The sequence below is a fragment of the Gorilla gorilla genome, chromosome 14 (assembly GCF_029281585.2).
Source record: "Gorilla gorilla gorilla isolate KB3781 chromosome 14, NHGRI_mGorGor1-v2.1_pri, whole genome shotgun sequence".
Lineage (NCBI taxonomy): Eukaryota > Metazoa > Chordata > Mammalia > Primates > Hominidae > Gorilla > Gorilla gorilla.
In genome coordinates, this window is record NC_073238.2 from 46,444,274 (window position 1) to 46,468,429 (window position 24,156).

Genomic DNA, 24,156 nt, shown 5'->3' on the forward strand with positions numbered 1-24,156 from the left:
GATGGATAGATGGTATAAACTTAAACTAGTATCATACCATGAATTATGACATTACTTCTTTCTCATAAGTACACTAGGACCATTACTTTATTGTTACCTTAGAAAAGTACCGTTTCCTTCATTCCCAGGGTGGGAGAAAGAATGTTTGCTTATCTGGTATAATGTGATTATCTTTTTTAAAAAAGTTGAGTAATGTAATAATTCTAATTTTAGATTGTATATCTCATTCCCAATGATAATGCTTATTAAATATTTTCCTGATTATGACTTTAGCTATTAGTACTTACTTTGGAATTTGAGTTTTAGCAGAATCACTATTTTTAGTCTTACTAGTGATGATGCTGTTTAGTTCTTGTCATTTAGGGAAAAAAATTTTGATAATAAGTGTTATTCACACATAATATTGACTTTTTGAAAGTCAGTTAAAACAAATTTAAGTACTTTGGCCAAAATCTGGTAGATTCATTTAAATAGTAATAATACTTCATTTAAGAATCATAGATTTTTAAACTACTTTCTCTTTATGCGATATTATCTTTATATGTTCATTTACTCATTTTTGTAATATGTACTATACATTTTAAAGCAGAAGTTTATATTCATGTGAATTTTATAGTATACCAAAGACTAAGTAATCATTGAGTTACAGTATTTACTAAATAAAATACTAAACAGGAAATACTAAAGGAAAGGTCATTGAAATTTTTTTTTCTTAAAGTCGCTTTAAGAGAAAATAGATTTTAAATGCAAATAGATTTTTGGATTGCTTTTGTGCTAAGTAACATGTTTATATCATTTGGGACTTTTAAAAATAAAAGTGTGGGTGCGGTGGCTCACACCTGTAATTCCAGCACTTTGGGAGGCCAGGGTGGGTGGATCACAAGGCCAGGAGATTGAGACCATCCTGGCTAACATGTTGAAACCCCGTCTCTACTAAAAATACAAAAAATATTAGCTGGGAGTGGTGGCACGCACCTGTAGTCCCAGCTACTTAGGAGACTGAGGCAGGAGAATCGCTTGAACCCAGGAGGCGGAGGTTGTAGTGAGCCGAGATCGTGCCACTACACTCCAGCCTGGGTGACAGAGCAAGAATCCATCTCAAAAAAAAAAAGTAAAATATAGACGTATTTATTTTTAAATGAGAAATAAATAAACTTTTAGCCACTAACTCATGAGAATATTGAAATAGTGAATTATGCAAATAACTTCCCTTTTTCTCTCTCTCCTTGTTTTAGCCATGGATTCAAACTGGAAAACAAACTTTCCTTAGTATCGTGTCATCTTTAAAACTATATAACTCTAACTATAATATTTTTCTCTCTAAACTCATACATTTAAAAATTAAAACCATAGTTATTTTGGTATCTGGAAATAATTTGAAAAGAAATACAATTTTTTTAAAATTCAGTTTGGGGTTATTGCATTTTTATAATCTTGATTTAAAGTATCACTTCCATTGCTTGATAGTCATGGTCATTTCTGCTTCCTACCTTTTATCCATCTCTACCGAATGTCCTCTGCTCACCTTTACCCCAGCTCAAATCTCCTCTGAAATCCTCTCTAATTAATTATGCAGATGAGAAGAGCCCCTTCATGCTCTGATGCCCTGAAGCCACTATTTAATAGTGAATAGTGATTGACTATTCACCAAATAGTCAGTGTGAAATACAAGAAAGTGATGGAACCTGGTGCATCTGACCTCCCTGAAGATCAGAAAGGTCTGGACAGTGTCCAGCAGGTGCTAACACATAGTAGGCCCCCGGTAAATTATTACTATTGTGATTCACATGGCTCATGGTCAGTGCTACCTTGTTTTATCTTCCTAATTAAACTATAAACTATTCTAGAGAGGGCAGAGACTACATGTCACCATTACCACTGTCTAAGACAGATGTGGTGTAATGGAAATTCCTGGAATTTATATCGGAAGCTCTGGGTTTGAGTCTCTTCTTTGCCACTGTGGTCTTCCAATCTGTTTATTTGTTAATTGGAAATGCATTCACTGCCTAATTCACTGGATTGTTAAGGATCAAAATGTGAAATGGTATAATCACTTAAAATGTAAAACCACTTACAGATATTTCTTGTTATTGTTATTCTGAGCCTACACCAGTGTTTCTCAAACTTTTTCACATCAGAAACACCTGTAGAGCTTATTAAACACAAGTTATTATTCATCCCCGGAATTACGGATTCAGTAGGTGTATTATTCTGCTCAAGCTGCCATAACAAAGTACTGCAGACTAATTGGTTTAAACAACAGAAATTTATTTCCCACAGTTCTGGAGTTGAAGTCCAAGCTCAAGGTGTTAGCAGGGTTGATTCCTTCTGAGGCCTCTCTCCTTGGCTTGTATGTGGCCATTTTCTCCCTGTGTCTTTATATGGTCTTCTCTGTGTGTGTGTCTCTGTACTCATCTCCCAGTCATGTTGGCGTCCTTATAAGAAGGGGAGACGAGTACAGAGACACACACAGAGATATAACTTCATTTTAACTTAATAACTTAACTGGAGAGGTTACATGGTGTCCATTTTATGATAATAACTTTGTTTTAAGTTAATTACCTTTTTATAAGCTGTATGCCCAAATACAGTCACATTTCGATCTCAGAAGGGTCAGGCTTCAACATATGAATTTGAGGGGCACACAATTCAGCCCTAACAGTAGGTCTGCGGTAGGACCAGAGAATGTACTGATACCAAATAGATTTTTGTAAATTTAATAAAGTTTCTGTTTTAATTTTTGCTAATTTCCTAATCTGAAAAATTAATATACCATTTTGCAGTTAATCTCCATGAAATTTTACTTATAAAGTAAACATAACTAATATTTTCTACCATATTCTAATAGTATTATTTAAATGTCAGAAGGGGCCAGTTTGGGGTGCTGTCTTGAAATTGGGTATTCTGTAGAAGTCCACAAAATGCCACCGAAGATTAGGAAAATAACCTGAAATATTCTTAGCGATGCTAGTAACCCATTAGGGAATATCTCATTCATAAGTTGTCTAAATCTTCTTGAAGCTATTTATATTTTCTGCTCTATTGCCTTTTAAAAATCTTTTTTATTAAGAAATACATGTAGCAAACATAGAGGAAAATCCGTAAGGCAGTTAAACAAAGTATTATAAAATGTACACCATGTTACCTCCCCACCTAAGCCAAGAACTAGAAAATTGCCAGCACTTGAGAATCCCCTCATGCCCCACTTGCCAACCACCAGCCCCTGTACTGCCTTTGGTTAAACAATGTCTCTATGTTTACTGCCTACTTTATTTGTCCTGAAATTTCTGCTTTAAGGTCTCAAGAATTGTTCCAAACTTCCAGGACTCTATTAGTTCACCTTTCATTTCTATAATCACAATTACCTCCCCCAGCCTTTTTTTTTTTTTTTTTTCCGGTGAGACAGAGTCTTACTCTGTCACCCAGGCTAGAGTGCAGTGGCGTGATCTTGGCTAACTGCAAGCTCTGCCTCCCAGGTTCAAGCGATTTTCCAGCCTCAGCCTCATGCACACCACCACGCCCGGCTAATTTTTGTGTTTTTGGTAGAGACCGGGTTTCACCATGTTGGTCAGGCTGGTCTCGAACTCCTGACCTCAGGTAATCCACCCACTTCGGCCTCCCAAAGTGCTGGGATTACAGGCTTGAGCCACAGTGCCCAGCAACAATTACCATTTTTAATCATGGCTTGCTTCTAATTTTTCATGGAACCTCAGGCTAATAGTCTCAGAAAACAAAATACAATAAATCTTAGACTGTTTTCTTGGGAAAGTGTTTGTGTGTGTGTGTGTGTGTGTGTGTGTGTGTGTGTGTGTGTGTGTGTGTGTGTGTATTTTTGGTGAATAGACAAACCAGCTGTGTCAGACTTAGTGGTTTGGACAATTTTTATGTGTACATTTCGCTACTCTTAGGTACTTGAAGATCAGCTTCTGCTTTCTCTTAGCTTTAAGATCTGTTCTTTTTACAAACATGGATGATAATATTGTTGTAATTAGTATTATTTTACTTTCGAATACAAATACTTTGAGGACAGGGACTGGACTGTGTCTTTTTGTTTGTTTTGCACTTATCAGATAAAACTGTAAAATTCCATGAATATAATAGACAGCCCATTCATCTTTACCTTTTAGATATAATTTAAATTTTCCCATTACTAGATTTTTTTTTTTTTTGAGACAGAGTTTCGCTGTTGTTGCCCAGGCTGGAGTGCAATGGCATGATCTCGGCTCATTGCAACCTCTGCCTCCCGGGTTCAAGTGATTCTCCTGTCTCAGCCTCTCGAGTAGCTGGGATTACAGGTGCATGCCACCACAACTGGCTAATTTTTGTGTTTTTTGTAGAGATGGGGCTTCATCATATTGGTCAGGCTGGTCTCGAACTCCTGACCTCAGGTGATCTGCCCGCATCGGCCTCCCAAAGTGCTGGGATTACAGGCGAGCACCACTGCACCCGGCCTCCCATTACTAGATTTTTTAACCCCAAAATATATTTTTCAATAATAATTATCGTACAACTATAAAGGAAATGATAACAGAAAACTTTAGAAATACAGGAATACTTGGCATTATTTGGAATACAAATCCTTATATCATTTGCTGTCACTGTCAGAAATCACTAACCTAGTATGTTATTGCTCATAGACTCACTATTTGATACTTCAGGCTCTGGGGTCTGCAACTGTGTTGAAAATGGCCAAGCCTGAGGAAATGGGGTTTTCTGTGATGCTCAATTTAAGAGCTAGACCATTTTGAGAAGGTCTAAATAAACCAGGATCTGCCCCCTCGCCTGATGAAGATATTGAGCATCTTACAGTATAAGAAGGGTAAAGGAGAAGAAAATTGGATCCTTTGCCAAATCCCAAACACCAAATCCTTACAAAATCATGGCTGTTGTACTTGAACTGATTTAAAGGATTCCATTGCTCTGCTCAATCACTCCCAGATGCTGGAGGCCCCCATTACAGGGACTTTCCTACCCATTATTTGATAAACCACTTATGTTATCTTCTTAGATTCCCTGCTGTAAAGAAGAAATTTATGGCGGAGCTAAAAGAATTACGGCACAAAGAGCAGAACCCATATGTGGTTCAAAGCATTATCAGCTTAATAATGGGCATGAAATTCTTTCGAATTAAGATGTATCCAGTGGAGGATTTTGAGGCCTCTCTTCAGTTTATGCAGGTAATGTCTTAGGCAGGAGAGCTAAGGTGCTCTCAACTTGAGCACTTCCCTTCCTCAAAATGATGAACCTGGAACATGAAAAGCCAATTACTTGTCAATATGGAGAAACATTCTACTGTCTAAATAATTCATGAAGTCCTTTGTAACCAAATAGTACAGTTGCGGGCACATAATTTCATTTCTCAACTTTCATATCATCTTTGGAGGAGAGTATACAGTGGGATTGCTTGTTTGCTGACTTTTTTCTCTTTCACCCACTGGTACATATTGTTCTATTAATAAAATATAACTGATTTTTTTTTACTTTTTAAAATTGATAGCATTGGGTTGGCTACATTGACATTCACAGGCATGAGGACTTGAAATAATAAAGAAATCTGTTTTATTCTTACTATAAAAAGGAATCTTAATTTTTAAAAACTCAGCTAAACAATACAGGTTTGATATTTATTGCCCAGTGCCCATCATGGTACATAACAAAAGAATTGCTGCTAAGGAGAATTTAACAGAATACTCAGCTCTTAGAGTTTACAAAACTTTGGTATTTGAAGGAATTTTTAAAATGCTGCTGTGAATTAAATTTGGTGATGACCTTACTAGAGGGTTTAGATGTATGGATTATGAATATAGGCTGTACCATTTTACACCCACAAGGATGGCTATAGTCGAAAATATAACAATTCTGGGTGAAGATGTGGAAAAATTAGAACCTCACACACTGCTGGTATGAGTGCAAAATGGCACAGCCACTTTGGCACAGCCTGTGCCATAAATGGCACAGCTTGGCCCTGGCAGTTCCTCAAATAGCAAAACCTAGAATTACCGTATGATCCAGCAATTCCACTCCTAGGTATATGCACAAGAGAAATGAAAATACATGTCCACACAAAAACTTGAACACAAATGTTCATAGCAGCATTATTCATAGTTGCCAAAAAGTGGAAACAACCCAAATGTCTATAAAATGATGAATGGATAGATAAAATGTGATATATCCCTATAATGGAATATTATTTGGCCATAAAAAGTAGTGAAGCTGATACATGCCACAACATGGGTGAACTTTGAAAATGTTACACTAAGTGAATGAAACCATACACAAAAGGCCATGTATTATATTATTCTGTTTATATGGAATGTCCAGAATAGGCAAATCCATAGAGACAGAAAGTAGACTAACAGTTATCTAGGGCTGGGGATGGGGAGTGGATAGGGAGGTTGCAGATGGCTGCTGAGGGGTACAGAGTTTCCTCTGGGTGTCATTAAAAGGTTCTAAATTTGACAGTAGTGACGGATGCACAACTGTGATTATACTAAAAGTCAATGAATTGTATATGTTAAATGGGTGAATTGCATACTACATAAATTATGTCACAATAAAACTATTATATATTGGGGGGGCTATGTATCAAACTTCTCGGGTTTGAATTCAAGCTCTGGCATTTACCAGCTCTGTGACCTGACCAGTCACACTTAACCCCTCCCATCCTCACTTCCCTTATCTGCAAGGTGATGATAATGACACTAACCTTAGAGAGTGGTTCTGAGGATTCTTAGCACATGACAAACACTCAGTAACTGTTAAATATTTTATTATTTATCCTACTCTCATATTAATAATTCCTGTATCTATATACATGAATTAAGACTTGAGAGAGTATTACATACTTATGCAAAATAATGTAGCAAAAGGATGACTATTCTGGGAACTACAGAGCTCGTCTGTATAGGAAAGCTGTTTCAGTGACTTCCCGTACTGGTGTTGCCTATCTTGAGCTGAGGTCTTAATATGATATTGATAGAATGAGGACTTTAGGGATTGTTTTTGGCAATCTTCCCAATGGCAACAGAAAATAAAGGGAAATAGCCAGTGTAGATATTAACATGTTATTATATTTAGCCTTGGACTCTTTCTTTTCTTTCTTTCTTTCTTTCTTTTTTTTTTTTTTTGAATTTGAGACAGGGGTCTCACTCTGTCACCCAGGCTGGAGTGCAGTGGCATGATCTTGATTCACTGCAACCTCTGCCTCCCAGGCACAAGTGATCCTCCCACCTCAGCCTCCCAAGTAGCTGGGACTACGGGTGCCGCCATCATGCCCAACTAATTTTTGTATTTTTTTGTAGAGACAGGGTTTGGCCATGTCACCCAGGCTGGTCTGGAATTCTGGGCTCAAACGATCTGCCTGCCTTGGCCTCCCAAAGTGTCAGGATTACAGGCATGAGCCATGGCATCTGGCTGCCCTGGACTCTTGAATGAAAACAATACCTGATATAGACCACAATAAGTTACTACCAATAAGGCCAGGAAGGAGAGAGAGGTGGGCAGAATTCTGCCAACTTTCCTTTTAAAAAAGTTGACATTTTGTTTAAAAAAAAAATGTTGGCAGGCCAACTTTCCTACAGAATGAGTCATTGAGCAACCAAGAACACCCTTACATATGACAACAGTCCACAGGCAGTAGTGTCCTTTCTTAAGGAACCCTTCTAAAGATTTCCTTGTCGAGGTGGGAAAGGGAAACGTTCCTGACTTGCTTATGAAACTAGGTGAATAATAAACACACCTAAAATGTCAGAGCGAACAAGTAAACAGCTCTGTGCCCGAGGCTGTCAGGCATAGGGCCTAAAATAAGTTCGATGTCTTCTGCCTCTCTTCCCATGTTTACCTTCCCTGGGGATCTGTGTTTGTGGGCTAACTAGGAGCCCAGGGCCTCACACACACACTAAGTAATAAATAGAAACGTATTGGAAGTGAATGACTGAATGAATCAACCAGTGACTCAGTGGATACACGTGTGCTTGCTGGTTAGAGATGCTTTGTCCTTTTAGAATAGTGAATTGAAATATAAGAGTGAAAAAACCAGCCTTGCAGAATGTCATTGAGGCCATTGCAAACATACAAATTTCAATACAAATGTTCGAATCCAGTGATTTTTAATAGACTATGGAATATGCTCTGTTGATACATGATTGAATTAAGAGCTACTTACTGAAACTTGCTTAAATACATTCTATGTGCACATTTCAACCTACTCTCCCTCCCTATACCCTTTTTCTGCTTCCCAGGAATGTGCACATTACTTCCTCGAGGTCAAAGACAAAGATATCAAGCATGCCTTGGCTGGGCTTTTTGTTGAAATACTTGTTCCAGTCGCTGCTGTGAGTTTCATTTCTAAAAACTCCTTCAAATTGTATCACAAAATCAACAATTTTATTAATATAATATTCACATGCATCTCTATTTCAGGCTGTTAAAAATGAAGTAAATGTTCCCTGCCTTAGAAATTTTGTGGAAAGCCTGTATGACACCACGCTGGAACTTTCTTCTCGAAAGAAGCATTCCTTGGTTAGTAACTATGAGAAAATCGAAAACACAAACAAAACTGCACAGACTAAAATTCCTAGGCAGGAATCTGTTTGAGGATCCTAAGGACTCCACAGATAGGAAAAGTACCTAAAGCTCCATCAAAAAGAGGCAGCATTTGAAACTGAAGCTGGCTTTTTGTATTGACCATGATTGAGTGATATTCTTGTAGGGGGATTAGACCACATCACCTCAGATGACCCTCTGGTCCTAAGGAGTCTGTTATTCACTTTCAAGATTGGCTTAACTTGATTTTTATTTTAATTTCTGAGAACTTTTTTCCAATCTGAAGGCTAAAGTTTATAATAACAGTTTCTCTCCTCAATCCCCAGGAGCCTGCCCTGGCAAATTTCTATCTGGATGCTAGGATCAAAATGGAAACAGGCAGGAAAAGGAGTTGGGAAATAGACAGTTGCCCATAGGAAGGATTATCTGAAGGCTGGGAAAATAATTCTTGGGAAGGTTTCGGTACTGAAGAGCAGTATAGAAAACCTTTTAGGTTACCACCACCTTTTACCCGCTATGGTGAATAAAGCTCTGGTTTATGAATCGGCAAGTGGTGTAACAGCTGTAACGTGAAAGTCAGGAGGAAGCAAGTTGTTTAGGGATCTGGTTACTGGCATGGTTTATGCTAGTCTCCAAAGGATGAGCATCCCTACCATGATTTGAGCAGGTACTTAGGGTTGCTTTGCTGGTAGTGGTGACAAATTTGCTCATTCGTCTACATTCTGTGGTCATTGTGACTAACTGCATGCATATTTTTTAGATTACTGACTAGCATTAGAGCTGCACTCAATGGTAGCAGTAGTTCCAAGTCCCTTTAAAACTAAGTTAATTAAAAAAAAAACCTAATGAACTGTTAAGCATTGTGGGCGGTTGTTTCTTGTTAATTCAAGTTAACAGATGAGCCAGTTACATTTTTATTTCATGGCCCTTGATTAAGAGGGAATCATAAAGGTCTATTACATCTGGCTTAGCAAAATGGTGATGGGTTCTGCATGTATGATTTTTTTCGGTGGCTATTCATGCCTTTGCTGTCTTCTCAAGTTGCTACGGGAAGCTGGCCCAGTTAGGCAGGAAAAGCACAGTAGCACCTCTGTTTATTCAGTCATAAGCAAATTCCTCCTGTGGTTAAATTTGTCTTGGTAGAGTTTACCAATGCAATAACACTTCTTTTAGGAATCTTCCTTAATTACCAGAAGGTTGCATGCAAAAGAAAATATAGACAACTACCTCTAAGATAGGGACAAATTATTAGATGTCTATGAGCAAAAAAGCCAATAACATTTTCAAAATTTGTGTGCCTTCCTGCTTTTTTTTCTGGAGATTAAAAGAGTGATCTAAGACGGTAAGTTTGTTTTTAAATTTTATAAGTAAAGTCTAAATCATTGAATCAGATTTCTGCATTATTATACATGAAACTTCTTTCATTTTATTACACGCTATCCATAATTCTTGGTTATTCCATCCCCAGCATTATCAGAAAGCGTTTGTGAAATGCGCGCCAGTGCCCTGCATCCACTGGGCACTGTTGTGCTACACAGTGTCCTGTTTCTTGCCCACAGGGCCCCCGAGGGAGATGGCAAGGTAGCGGGTACAGAGAATGTATGTTACCTGGTTTGTTGAAATATAAATGATCCTGTGACCTCCTCTCCTTTCTCCTCAGGCCTTGTACCCCCTGGTGACCTGTTTGCTCTGTGTCAGTCAGAAGCAGCTGTTCCTGAACAGGTGGCACATTTTCCTCAACAACTGCTTGTCCAACCTTAAAGTTAGTATTTGTCAGCTCAAAAGCAATCTCTTTAAAAAATTCACAGTAATTTTTAGGCTGGCTGATGTGCTTCTGGAAGTGACTCCTGATGTTTGCCAGGGGAATTGTCCTATACTGGTGGAATAATGAAAAAATATTAATAAGAGTTCTTATTAAATATAGTCAATTTTAGAAAGTGACGAGGAATAAGATAAATCACTTCAGATTTGGGAAAAATAAATCTGTTCTAACAAGGATCACTTTAAAAGTAGAATTAAATGTTCCTTTATATGCATCCATTGTCACATTTTATCTAAATGATTTAAAAATAGAATAAGGGCCACATTCAGCTAATAGAAGCATGCGAATTGATCTCAGAAGCTCACTTATACCTTCCCATCCTTCCTCTATCCCCTCCAGTCTAGAAGAATGTCTCTGGGGCAAAATCTGAGCAAAATTCTAAATATTTTGCTCAGATAGCTCCAGTCTGTGGAAGGACTGACCTAGCAACAGAGAGCACTTCTTTCTTGTCACTGTCATTTGTGATTCTTGAAGGTATCCTGTTCAAGCCACATGGCAGTCAGTCCTAAGCATTCACTGTTTCCAGCAATACACCTGCTACACAGGTGCTGGGTCTTTAAAATGGACTTTATAACTTAAAAGTGGTGAACATGTTTTAAGTTTTAGTAACCTATTGATAAAAGACAGTGAAATGAAAACTATCCCTAGCATAAGTGCAAATAGGATGTATTTTTGACAGTTTTTCTTGGTTGTGTCCAAAGATGTGATTAAATTTCTTTTACCAGTTTGATATTAGCTGCTTTTGAATTTTAAGAATATAGTTAGTTACAAAATTTTGTATGTGCTTATACACGTTACCTTTTTTTTCTATGATGCTTTAATTTGGTGAAGTAGTTAAGATTAATTATATTATTTTGGCATTTACCATAATTACACAATAATCTGCATTAGAGCTGTTTTAAGCACCAACTAGGAGCTGGCTCTAAAAGCTGATTGTGAAATCCAAGATTAGAATCATTCATTTTCTTCAAATTGGCAGTGAAATATAATAGCAGTGGATAGAGAATTAAGCTTTTAAGTACTCTGAAAAAATGAAATGCTTTTCAGGGTTATCAAGTGTTACATAAAGGCCACTTTCAGGTTTGTTTTTGTTGTTGTTGTTGTTGTTTTGTTTTTTTTGAGGATCTGCCATATAGCTCTAACATGTAGCCTAGTGTCATTTGTTAATTGGTCCACTTTCAAGTTATCCAGCTGTTAGTTCATTAATTTTTTTTTCTATTATATTTTACACAGATAGGAAATAGTCACTTTATTGAAAACAGAGAGGGGAATTATTGAGAGTGCTTATAGTGCAGTTTTCTGTATATTCTATGTTTAATGTGTATGGGTTTTTGCTTGGAATTAAAATAATATTTTTCATGACAATCTATTGCTGTGGCCACAGAGACCCCAGTTTTTTGTCTGAACTTGTTTTTGAAACATAGCAGATCATCTTACTTTGGAACTTAATTACTTCAAAGTTAGAATATTGCTTACAGCTCTAGTCAAACCCCACCAGAAGGATTTAATATGAGGGTTATATACAACCCCAGAGAGGAGCAGGCCTGGGCACTGACAGTATATCCCTGTGCAAACTTTTCAAGCACTAAGGTTTCTAAGAGGCAGTAAGGCCAGAAAGAGCATGTAGAGTGAATGCTATAGAGACTGAACCACATTCCAGAATTCAGTTCAGCAGGGACTTAGGTAGTGTCCACTGTGTGAGGTGCTAGGGAAGGTGCTGAAAGTGGGAAGGAGTGGGGAAGGCAATTCTATAAAAACTAGATTATTCTAGAGTCCCTGTGCTTGACAAGCTTAGAATTTCCTTGGAGGATATGTAATGAAGTTTCAAAATGTGTGATGCAGACAGTGAAGGATGTAAAAGATAGGAGCAAGGAGATACCTGTGAGAGTTATAAAGGTCACATACCCCACTAATCACGAAAGAAATAGTTATTAGGCAAAGTAAGGCAGAAAGGCAATGATATCTTATTTTATGGGTAATAATCTATTTGAATTCACTACGTCAAGGCTAAAAGATATAAAAATATCCTTGATAAGATAAAAATGAAATAAAATTGTATCGCATATATTTAGAACTAAACCTAGTAGGGATTTGAATGGGACCGTTTAAAAAAAGTTATTAATATTCAGAAAACCTTCCAAACCTCTTGAGTCCTTAGTAAGGAAGAAATACCTGAGAAAAAACTAACACAGCTTCAGAGATATACTTTGTCTTGAATTGCTGCAGTATTTTATGGGATTTAGAGCCAATTCTACCATTTCATAAGTGACCACCAAACCAACCCTTCCCCCATGCACCTTCCTGCACCCTTCCCTGCCTTCCTTACCCCTCCCTAGCCACAGATGCTTCAGGATAGTGAACTTCGCACCTGAATCCCACATGCTGACCTTTGGTAGCCACCTTTGATGTATTCTGTAGAGGTGAGCCATCAAGGGGCAGTGTGGCAGAGCAGAGCAGAAGTGTGCATGAGCATGAAAACCTGCCTGCTTTCAATGTAAACAAGCTCTCAGGGTCAACACTCACTTAATGTCAGTGCCCTGGTTTATTCCCAGCATTAGTCAGTCAGAAGCAGGTTGCTTTGGGAGCACAGACTTGAAATCTTTAATATTTCTACTTAATTAACTTAAGCATCTATTAGTAATATTCCATTATAAATTGATGAGCAATGTGTAGCACCTTTTCACTGAGACATTCACATCTTTCAGGAACTCTTGGTCCGTGGTGACCAATACTTTTTTCTTCTATGTATTTTATGTCAGAATCTGAACATATTGTGCTATAAAAAAATGCATTCCCTTCACATCTGCCATACAACACCTAATTCTGACAAAAGGAAATATGTTTTGTGAACTTGATTTAATAGTACTTTTAAAATGTTGAGTCACCATTTGCAGATGAGAAAAAAATTAAAAATTTAAAAATTAAATAAAATGAAATGATGTTCATAATACTATGTGCTAGTTTCTTATCCTTCAAAATAAAATGAATTGGGAGAATTTCAAAATTTCTTATATTTTATAAAAATGAATATAATATACCAGTGAGGCCCAGATTATTTAAAAAAAAAACAGAAAAGAAACCTCAAAAGTTAAGAAACGCATGAATTATTTGATTAATAATAATAATAGCTCTCATTCACTGGAGATACATTATGAGCAGGCAAGTGGTAGAGGCTTCCTATACATTGTTGTGGGTATCATGGCAATGCCACAGGCTACACTGAGTTTCCTTATGCTTTCATGAATGTTGTTTATGCATTTCCAAATATTTGCTCAGATAGCAGTACTGCATCTGAAGGTTAGACATGATTCAGTTTAGTTTCAAAGTTGGAGAAACCAAAGTACAGAATGAGAAAGAATACTCCTTTTTTCTCAGGGAGTACTTATGCTAGGACTTAAATCCGTTCCGTCAGTTGCCAACAATTCTTTATAAGTAGTCTACCAGGCACAGTTCTAGGTACTGGGAATAAGTGATGAGTAAGACAGTAGCACTCCCTGGTCTCTTAGACCTTGTAATTTAGTGGAGGAGACAGACCAACAAGCAAATAAATAAATATATGAGAAGAAAAAAAAACAGATAATGATAACCACTCTAAAGAAAACCTAATAGATATTAGAATTGAGAATGATGCATTCAGGGAAGGCAGGCAAGGGAGGTGCAAGCAGGGTATTTGATTTCCAGAAAAATCTCAAAACAAGTGTGGTTGCCATAAATATATTTGATGAAGCTTGTGTATAGCACTTCAATATTTGTATGTAATAATTGCAATGAAGTTTGAATGCTTTTTTCAACTTTTCACGTAATAGTAAGTTTATTAATGTTATCTTTATCTTGTAAATGGAGACATTGAGTAATATATTAAGGATTCCACAATCATTGCCTGAATTAATTAAAATATATGGCATTTATTTCAAAATGACTTTTCTCTTTTAAACACCAAATTTAAATGGTATAGTATAGCTATTTTAACTATTAATTTTCAAGATGTAGTTATTCTGCTTTACTATTAATCTCATTTCTATAATCTTGAGAAAATCTGTTTCAGATCTACAAAAATAAAGGCACATTTCAAAGGTTCCAATAATGCATATAAACTGGACCTAAAAATTAATAATAAGATGACAAGCACGTTATTTTCCATGAATGCCTTATTTATCCAACCATTCAATAGAAAAATAATTGCCATAAAAATGTTGTTATGATAATTTTAGAGATTATCCTAAACTGTAGCAATAGGTTATTTGGATAATATACAGTCATCAAACCCGGTGAATCATAATCAAAGTAAATTGATTCAAGTATCAAAAAGAAATGTCAAAAAGATGGAAAGTGTTGCTGAGATATGCAAAATATAACAAAGAAATAGATTTACTTAGATGGCTTTCTCTTTGAAATGGAAGAGAAAACTGGAAGGTATTTTAAGTATAACAAAATTAGCAGATGACTAAAACTATCTGTCTCACTAGGTCTTTACCTTAGCATACGTAAGAATTCCTACAGAAGCCTGTTATAAATGCAACTTCTTGAAGCCCACTTTCTGAGGTTCTGGTTCAGAATATCTAAGGTGCAGCCCAGGAATCTGCATATTTATAAGCAGCACAGGTGACTTGGTGCAAATAGTCAGCTGATGGACCTTGAGTAACATTGGTCTGTACCACTGATTGCATCACCAGCCAAGTTATCAGTGAATTCACTTGTCCCCACTTGTTACCATTAACTCTGAATTGTTTTAACTAAATTAATTAAAAGCAAAATTTAAAGGAGGTAGGCATGTTATTAGATAGGCTGACACTTTCCATGAAGTCAGTGACTGGTAGTGAGGTGAGATGCAGAGGGTCCAGGGAAGATCTACTCTGAAGCCCACTAGTTTCTTGAACAATTGTATCAGTGAACCTCAGAGCCATAATAAATGCATACTATTAATTAATTATTGGTTAATTAATTAAGGGAGATGCAGATTCCAACAGAAGAATGGTTTTTTTTGATCTTGAAGCAAGTATCTTTGACACAGAAATCAGTGGTTTGAGACATATGCTGAAATGTCTGCATCCTGAAAATATACATCAAGCACCTATTCTGTTAGCTGCTGAGGAAATACAAAGACAGATGAAGAAGAAGTGCTGTCTTCAAGTAGAGTAGGTACCAATAGCGTATGTGTGCAGCTTCCACATACTATTAAAGTGAAGTGGAAAATTTAATGCTTTAAAGCCACTGAGGCCAGATTGCCTAGGTTCAGATTCTAGCACTGTCATTTATTAGCTGTGTGACCTTGGGTAAGTTATTTGACCTCTCTGTGCCTAGAATCTACTCCATACATTGCTGTGAAAATTAAAATGAGTTAATATAAGTGCAGCATTGATTAAAATAAAATACCTGCCCTGGCAAGCACCATGTAATACATACATTCCAATTTCTAAGAAAACAATACTTATTAGAGCCTAAGTCAATTCCTATCCCAGCTGTCGTTTACTAACCTGGTTTACTGTCGTTTACTTTGAGCAATTTATTGGGCCTTCCCTCATTTATAAAATCCTTCAATTGACATCTTGTTAAGTGAAAGCACATCTGAAATACCAAAATTCCATACAAGTGCAAGATATTTATTACTGTCATTATAATATGAAAATTAGCTTCACCTACATGGCAAAGTTTGTCTTTCATATAGGTCCTGTACAAATGAATCTAGTTTATGCATCAAGTTGTTCAGCTACTACTCAGATTGTTTTTGATTTTGAATACTTTCTGGTTTTGTTTTTAATATATAACCTGCTGTATGGGTAGTCACTGAGGACACAAAAATGAACAAATCAGAATGCCTGGAACTCACTGTCTGGTAGGAAACATTCAAGTAAAGGATGTCTGTTTCCTAGAAAACAGAGAGCAGGTGTGCTTGGTAGCCTCTCCAGAGGATTGGGACAGGAGTAGAGGGGCAGGGGAATGTAGTAAGAGGAGATGTCACCTAATTGAAGTTATCCAAGTAGACAAGGGTAGGAAGGCATTCCAGGCATGCAGGGAATTGCAAAAGGGATGTTGCAGTGCAAGGTTCACCTACCACAAGGCAGAGGCAGGAAGTGGTACAAGGGAGCCAGGTCACAAAAGGCCCCTCATGTGCTATATTATGAAATTTGGACATTGTCCAGTAGGTGATTAGAAGCCTCTTAAGGACTTTAAATGCAGGAAAGTAAAAAAAAACATGTTTGTATTTTCAAGAATATCATTTGTGCAAGAATGGAAGAGAGGCCAGAAAATCCATTTAGGAGGCAGTTGCAATGATCTGATATCATCTTGAAATGCTAAAAACCAATTAACAGTACATAATCCACAGACAAAACAAACTAAAACCTAAGTTCGCTACTTTGCTTTTCAGTGCATATGGAAGCAAAAATAATCTCAAAAATGTTCTTAAGAGTGAAAGAATATTAGTCACAATAAGATGCTAGAAAAATGGTAGACAGGAGGGACAGGACAAATATTTTAAAGAAGTTGAAGTTGAGACAGAAGACACTAATGTCAATCAGTTAAACTAGAGATCTCGGTTATGGTCTACAGTGAAATTGAGATGATACTTGCCTTCCTCATCATTATTCACAATGAGAGATTATGAATATGAAAGAATTTCAAATGATATGCTATGCAAATATAAACTGTTATATATATTTTAAAAAAGGAAATTCACAAAGGAAAAGATGTTTCTACTAGAAGAGAAGCTCCTTAAAGGCAGGGGCTACATTTCCCTTGTTTGCTGCTTGATGGCAGGTGTCTTCTACATAATAATACTACAGGCAGGTACAGTGTTAAGTACCCTATGTGCATTAACTCACTTAACTCTCATACACTCCTGTGATGGAGGTAGGATTATCATCTCCATTTCACAGACAGGGAAAATGAGACCCAGAAAGATTAAAATGCTTTCTCTAGGTGGCTACACAGCTAATAAATTATAAGGCAAGGATGGATTCAAACCCAGGCAGTATGTGTGTGGAGTCTGCCTTTAACCACCATGTAAGTACACCATAGGCATTTGCTGATTTGGACCAATTGGAAGACGAGTAGTCAGAATTTCTGAAATTTTTAAATGATCGAGTATTTTAAATGCAGCTTTACTAGTTTCAAGTCCCCTTTAAGTAACTAAAACATTTGACAAATTTTACCTGTTATATTAACAGGCAAAAAAAAACAAAACAAACAAACAAAAAACTTCTACATAAATATGTGCTTCTAAAAAGCCAGGTTTTTTTTTCTCCATGAAGCTAAACAAATAGCTATAAAGTTCATCTAGAATAAACATGCAAGAACATCTTGGAAACTGCTAAAAATTAAAAAAAGAAGCAATGGACTATATAAAGTAGGCCATACTAGATATTAACACATTATAAAACCTGAATAATTAAAATGATGTTGTATTAGTACTTGAATAGACAGACTAGTAGAACAAAAAGAAATGTAGAACAGACCTAAATGTACATGGAAATTTAGACTTTTAGAATAATGACCACACATCTTTATTCAGTAACAGTTTAAAGATAAACTTTATCCCAGATCATTTCTAAACAATTACGAATTCTATAAAAATCAGTACCTAAATTATCTACACTAAGAAGAAAAGAGAATCATATGACTAAATAAATGGAGACAGACAAGTAACTTAAAGGCAAAAGACCTATCAGAAAGTTAAGACACTGAAAGACTGGTTAGCAAACATTCATTGACCCCATGCAGAACACCAGAAATTTTAATTGATCTTAGGGGTAAATAATGTCCCCTTTTTTCAGAGAACCTATCATTTATGTGGGAACTGATGTTTAAACAAGATCTCCCCATGGGTAAGGAGTGGAAGGGCTATGCTAGAGATATGTGTGAGAGTCAGGGGACACTCAGGAGGAAATAATTAGTTTTAACGGGCTGGAATTGAAGGCATCAGGGAGGAACAGAGAAGGCTTCACAAAGGAGAGGACATCCAAGCCCACTATAAAGAATGAACAGGGTTCACTTGGGAGAAAAGAAAGATTCAGGAATGGGGGTGGAAGGACACTTCTATCATGGAAATAGAATGAACGTGGCCTAGCTAGGGTTTACAAAGCTTGCGGGAGAGTAACAGGATGGGAGGCAGAAGAGATAGGTTAGAGCCAGCTATTGACTAGTCTTGTATGCCAGGCCAAGAAATGTTAGCTTGATCCCACAGGCACCAGGGAAACTACCGATTCTGTGATTTCTATATAGAAAGGATTATAATCGGTGTAAGATAGACATCGGGGCAGGGATTGACTTAGGGAGACTGTTAGGAGGGTACTACAGCAGTCCAGATGACAGTGTTGGGAGCCTGAGCTATAGCAAAGGAAATGAGAATGGATAAGATGTCAAATTCAAGAGAAATTTTGTGGACAAAATCTATAAAATTGTTTGAAAGGATGGAGTGAGAGTCAGAAGTAAGGAATGGAGGAATGAAGTGTCCACAGATGATGAAACCCACACTCTCCTCTCTGACTGATTTGTTAATGCCTGGGTGCCCACAGCTGGTCTCCCTGCCTCTGCTCCATTCCCCATGCTGCAGACATTGGACTTCCTCTGTGGTCTCTCTGATCTCACTGGCTGCCTGTCACCATCATGAGAAGCCTGTTCTCCTCATGAAAGATGCCTCATGTAGCCCCTACTTTCCTCTCAAGCCTCCCCACCTACTGCTCCTTCACCTGGCCTTGCACTGGCCCTTCACCAGCATACAAAGGATTCCCAGGCTCCAAAACAGGAGCCCTCTGCTCCTCCATTTCTCTCAGGTTCCATGTGCTCTTGCCTCTGCCTACAAACCTCTCCCTCCCACCATTTTTTTTTTACACCTTTCGAAGTATCTAGGGCCACAAACTGTGGCAGGCTCAGCATAGTAACTCAAATGTGTGTGCATTACGAATGAGTACAACAAAAATGGATTTAAGGTTCATCTGAGTTTTTTTGTTGTTTTTGTTTTTGTTTTTGTTTTTATTTGTGTTTTTTTTGAGACAGAGTCTCGCTCTGTCGCCCAGGCTGGAGTGCAGTGGCGCCATCTCAGCTCACTGCAACCTCTGCTTGCTGGGTTCAAGCAGTTCTCTGCCCCAGCCTCCCAAGTAGTTGGGATTACAGGCACCCGCCACCACGCCCAGCTAATTTTTGTATTTTTAGTAGAAACGGGATTTCACCATCTTGGCCAGGCTGGTATTGAACTCCTGACCTCGTAATCCACCTGCCTCTGCCTCCCAAAGTGCTGGGATTACAGGCATGAGTCATATGAGCTTTTATCAGCTCCTGGAATCCTTTCCTGACCCCATTCCTTGAGTTTGCCATATGTTGCCCTTCTTCCTATCCTCTTCTGTCCCTACCAGTTTTTCATACTGTTGTAGAGTAGACTCCCATCCCCCATAGATTGTGAACATCTTAAGGGAAAGGATTATCTTTTATCTCTGCATCTCAGGTTCTAGCACAGTACCTAGGACACATTAGTCTCAATAAATATTGGAGGGTAATCAGATGGGATGGGGATGGGGCAGAGGCGTTGGAGAATCAAAACAGTAAGGATTTAAAAGGACATAATCAACGATAAAAAGAACAGACTGATTATCCTATTGGTGCTAAAGAATTTGGGTTCCCTAGGGTTGGAGGGAGAAGATAATCTCTTGAGTACTCATCTTGGCAAAGGAGAAAATGACATGGCTTCCCCCAGAATTACTCTGTCCCACCGTTTATATGCCTCCTCATGGATGATTTATCCTATGAACATTGAGAGGCCAATACTCTGTAAGTCCCAGGTGATGCAATGTGTCTCATAAGTACCCAGCCATCCACCTGGAGCTTGCCTTTTCCAGGCATGCAGATAAGAGCCATCTCTAGAACCTCAGACCTCACTATTTACATCTGCAGTCTTACATCTTGGTTTCTGTTATAGAACAAAGATCCCAAGATGGCTCGAGTTGCACTGGAATCTCTCTACAGATTACTTTGGGTTTACATGATTCGAATTAAATGTGAAAGCAACACAGCTACTCAGAGGTAAGATTTGGCTTGTGTCAATGGTAACCACATCACTCAGCCACTGCAGAGGGTGTTTCTTTTATTACTACCTATGCTAACTCAACTAGAAGCTATTCAAAGCTGACAGTTTCTGAAAGATCTAAGTCCTAAGGAACATTTTCAGGCTTTCCATAGTCATTGGCTCAACACCCATTACAAAAGCTCCAGCCTCTACCAGGATCAACAGGTTCCACTTCCAGAGTTGCATTTGCCACTTTAACAAAAAAGCAGCTATAACTTTCCAACTGCTCTTAGTTTTCCAGAAAAACTTTTCATAGAGTAATTATGCTAATGGAAAGAGGTGAGGTGGTTTGTTTTCTTTTTCTGAATTCTCTCTGATTCTTAGATAAGATGAAATATCTGCCATTTTCCCTTAAAGAACTGGAGCTCAGCCAATCTTGCTTGTTTTCTCTTTTCCCCCTTATCTTTCAGCCGACTTATAACCATCATCACAACACTTTTCCCCAAAGGGTCCCGCGGTGTGGTGCCAAGGGACATGCCTCTGAACATCTTTGTGAAAATCATCCAGTTCATTGCCCAGGTAATGGAGAAGATTCTGGTGGTGGGAATCTTCTAATGGTTTTTAAGCAGCCAGCCTCCTTCTTATGAAGTACTAAAAGATGGAAAGTCTAAATTAGTATCTTACGTGTTTAGACTTCTGTGAAAGATTTAAAGTGTTTTCACACACAGCCTATTCTTTTGCTTCAAAACAAGTTGTGAGTTGAGTATGTCAAGTGTTTTCAGCATCTGATAAATGAAGAAACAGAGACAGAGTTTAAGTGGCTCATCTGAGTCACAAAGTCTGTGAATTAGTACGATTGTCTTGACTCTTCACCTCTGTTTTTTTCCTGTTTCTCTGCTCTGGATTCTACAAGTAAAGAGGAAGCAAAGGGTCTGGTGTTCAGAGAAAACCAAAAGAGAACAATTTAGCAAAATTTGAGGAATAAATAATAATGTTCATTCAACCTATGGAAAAGAATTTAATAGGAATATTAGCATTTATCAAGCACTCTTTTGCCAAGAACTGTTCTAAGTGCTTTATGTATATTAATGACTTAAAAACAGGTCCAGTAATATTAAACATAGTTTTTAATATGTAATTTACTATTTGAACCCAGGAGTTTTACTTTTCAAAACACTTTGTGAGTAAATGGGTTTACCCCAACTTTGACCTCCTTGTGCAGAGGAACAGGAAAAGACTATTATTCCAGTCCAGCCTCTGCCATGAGCCATCTCTATAACCTTAAACAAGTCAGAGAACATCTTTTTTCTGTGTCTTTATCTGTAAAATGGGGATAAAAATGCTTGCCTCAGAATATTGTGTGCTTAAAAGGAAATAATAGGCATGAAAGTACTGTTGAAGTACAGTTGATACTGATATAAAGTGTAAGGTTCAGTTGCTACTTCACAGATGATTTGACAGTAATAGCTCTCTTTGAGTTTGGTGCAATGAAATAGTTCTGTAATATTTGTACTTAGGGAAAGGACATTACCTGCTCTGCAGGTGAAAGAATTAATGTAATTTTTCTGCATGTAGTTATCATGTGACTGAGAATGTGCTTTGTTTATTCTGGAATATGTTGTATAAAATGAACCTGTTTTATTTATATATATAAATAAATATGTACATATACACACATATATGTACACACAGATACCTGATATATTTATATATATAAATTATATATATTAATTATATATACCTGATATATATATTTCTGTTATATATTCCTGATATATTTTTACATATATTAATTATACATATTAACTATTGTTATATATATACCTGGCATATTATACCTGTTATACTATACATATATATACACCCCTGATATATTAAGTAACCTTAATATATCTTATGTGTTGATTACATGTCTCACATGCAGAATTATTTGTTATAATATAAGCCAAAGGATTTTTAATGTTAGAGAATAGAAAAAAATGATCATTTTGCAGTGATCTCTTTAAAAATACATTTTAAAGAGGTACAGTACAAGTAGGAAGAGTTCACACTCTTTATAAGCCCAGATACCCCAAGTGTTTGGTTATTTGATTTGTGGGGGGGTCTTTTGTCATTAGTCATACTGTGGTTTAGAGGCCAATTACATATTTTGTATAATGAAGGCCTCCTTGCACACCACACAAAACAGAAGCAGCCCTACCCTCAGTTCAGATGGGCATGGTCTTCCTCCAGGTTCTCTGCAAGCCACAAAACTGAGCAGTTCCCCTCCTCTTTTAGCCACCACCTGTTTGTTTGGTGCATATTGATGAAAATAGCCATTTTCTGTTGAGTTTATATTTTAACACTTTCATTTTGTGTTCTTGTTTTTACTACAGGAACGTTTAGATTTTGCAATGAAAGAAATCATTTTCGATTTTCTTTGTGTGGGGAAACCAGCAAAAGCATTCAGTCTCAACCCAGAGGTATGAATGATCCTTTTATGTACTTCTAACAGAGCATGTCTTCCGGAGCCATACCTTTGTTTTGCGGCTTTGGAGAATGGGATGAGGGATGTCTTCTCACAAAGTCTTCTATTTGTTTCTGTCAATGTCCAAATTCAGATGATGGTGGAATTTCAGAAGTAAAATTTTGGATGAATAGACTTAGAATGAAACAGTTAGTTGAAAGGTTGATGTGCTACCATATTCTGTTCTTGTATAACAAAGTAATTCTTGCCCAAAAAGATAATTCATCACTAAAAGTTAGGTTGTTTTATTTTAGAAAAGTCAGTGCTTTTATTTGTAACTGTTCAACAAATTTAGCATTGGGAAGTGATGAAACAGAGAAGAACAAATATGTGTAATAATAAAAATAGTAAAACAATGAAATTAAATAAATAATGTATGCACATCTGTTTCTGTGACAGCATCCCAACTCCAGGGCAGGCAGATTGTGGAGATGAGTATACAGTGGGTGTCATACACAACATGGAGCAGTGGAGGCTGTGCACATGAACAGCACATATAATTTTAAACTTTTAAAAACACTGTCAGCCAACAGAAGTATGCCTGGCACACTGCCTCTTTCTCTATGAGGTTGTAGAAAGAACACTGGACCAGAAGTCAGCAGAGCCAAATTTGCCACTTGCCACAGGCTCTGCTGCTTTTCCTAGCTGTGTGACATTTACCTCTATGAACTCCAGATTTTTCACCAGTCAAAAGGACAAAATGCCTTTCTACCTCAACTCTCAGAAGAATTGTGATATTAGGAAGAGTACATTACAAACTCTTAAGATAAAAAAAGGGAAGGAAGAAAGAGAGAGAGAGGAGACTGCACACCGTAAAAATCAAATACATAGAGAGTTCCTGTCATCTCTGTATTATCACCTGGCTCCTTCATTCTGGCTCCTTCATTCTGTCAGTGAGGAAGGGGGCCTGGAGGCTGGAGACTGGCAGCTTGTTAGTAGCAGAGGGGACCCAGGTCCCTGTTAGTCCCATGCTCCTTCCCACCACACCCCATATTCTCTTCTTGATACTAAGGTTGCCACATATCTGGGAACAGCACAAAAAGTCCAAAAATGGGAGTTTCTGTCTGGTGTCCAGTGACCTCACAGGCCTCTGGAATGGCTTCAGCCAGGGTCTCTGGGCCAATGGGAGGGGGCAGGGCCAGTGCCAAACCAGAGGCTTTGGGCTGGAAGGAGGCCCAGAGCTGTACAGTGAAGAGCCTTCTCTTGCTGGGAAGGTTCTCAAGACATTATTCATTTCTTAGCAGTCATGGCTTTACTGTCTTTAGCAATCATTTCTCAGAATTACTG

The 24,156-nt window shown here is 37.5% G+C and overlaps 1 protein-coding gene across 5 annotated transcripts in view; it reads left to right on the forward strand.

Annotated features, from left to right (window-relative positions):
* Window positions 1–24,156, forward strand: part of FRY (FRY microtubule binding protein) — a 451,440-nt gene that overhangs the window by 279,100 nt on the left and 148,184 nt on the right. For all 5 annotated transcript variants that reach the window (XR_008671085.2, XM_055360541.2, XM_055360538.2 and 2 more), the window contains 7 exons: window positions 5,009–5,177; window positions 8,241–8,333; window positions 8,422–8,520; window positions 10,205–10,306; window positions 20,277–20,380; window positions 20,834–20,942; window positions 22,739–22,825. Coding sequence is in view for 4 of the 5 variants with exons in the window: in XM_055360541.2 (XP_055216516.1) it covers window positions 5,009–5,177; window positions 8,241–8,333; window positions 8,422–8,520; window positions 10,205–10,306; window positions 20,277–20,380; window positions 20,834–20,942; window positions 22,739–22,825 (763 nt within the window). In the remaining variant the exon portion in view is untranslated. The remainder of the gene's footprint in view (window positions 1–5,008; window positions 5,178–8,240; window positions 8,334–8,421; window positions 8,521–10,204; window positions 10,307–20,276; window positions 20,381–20,833; window positions 20,943–22,738; window positions 22,826–24,156) is intronic.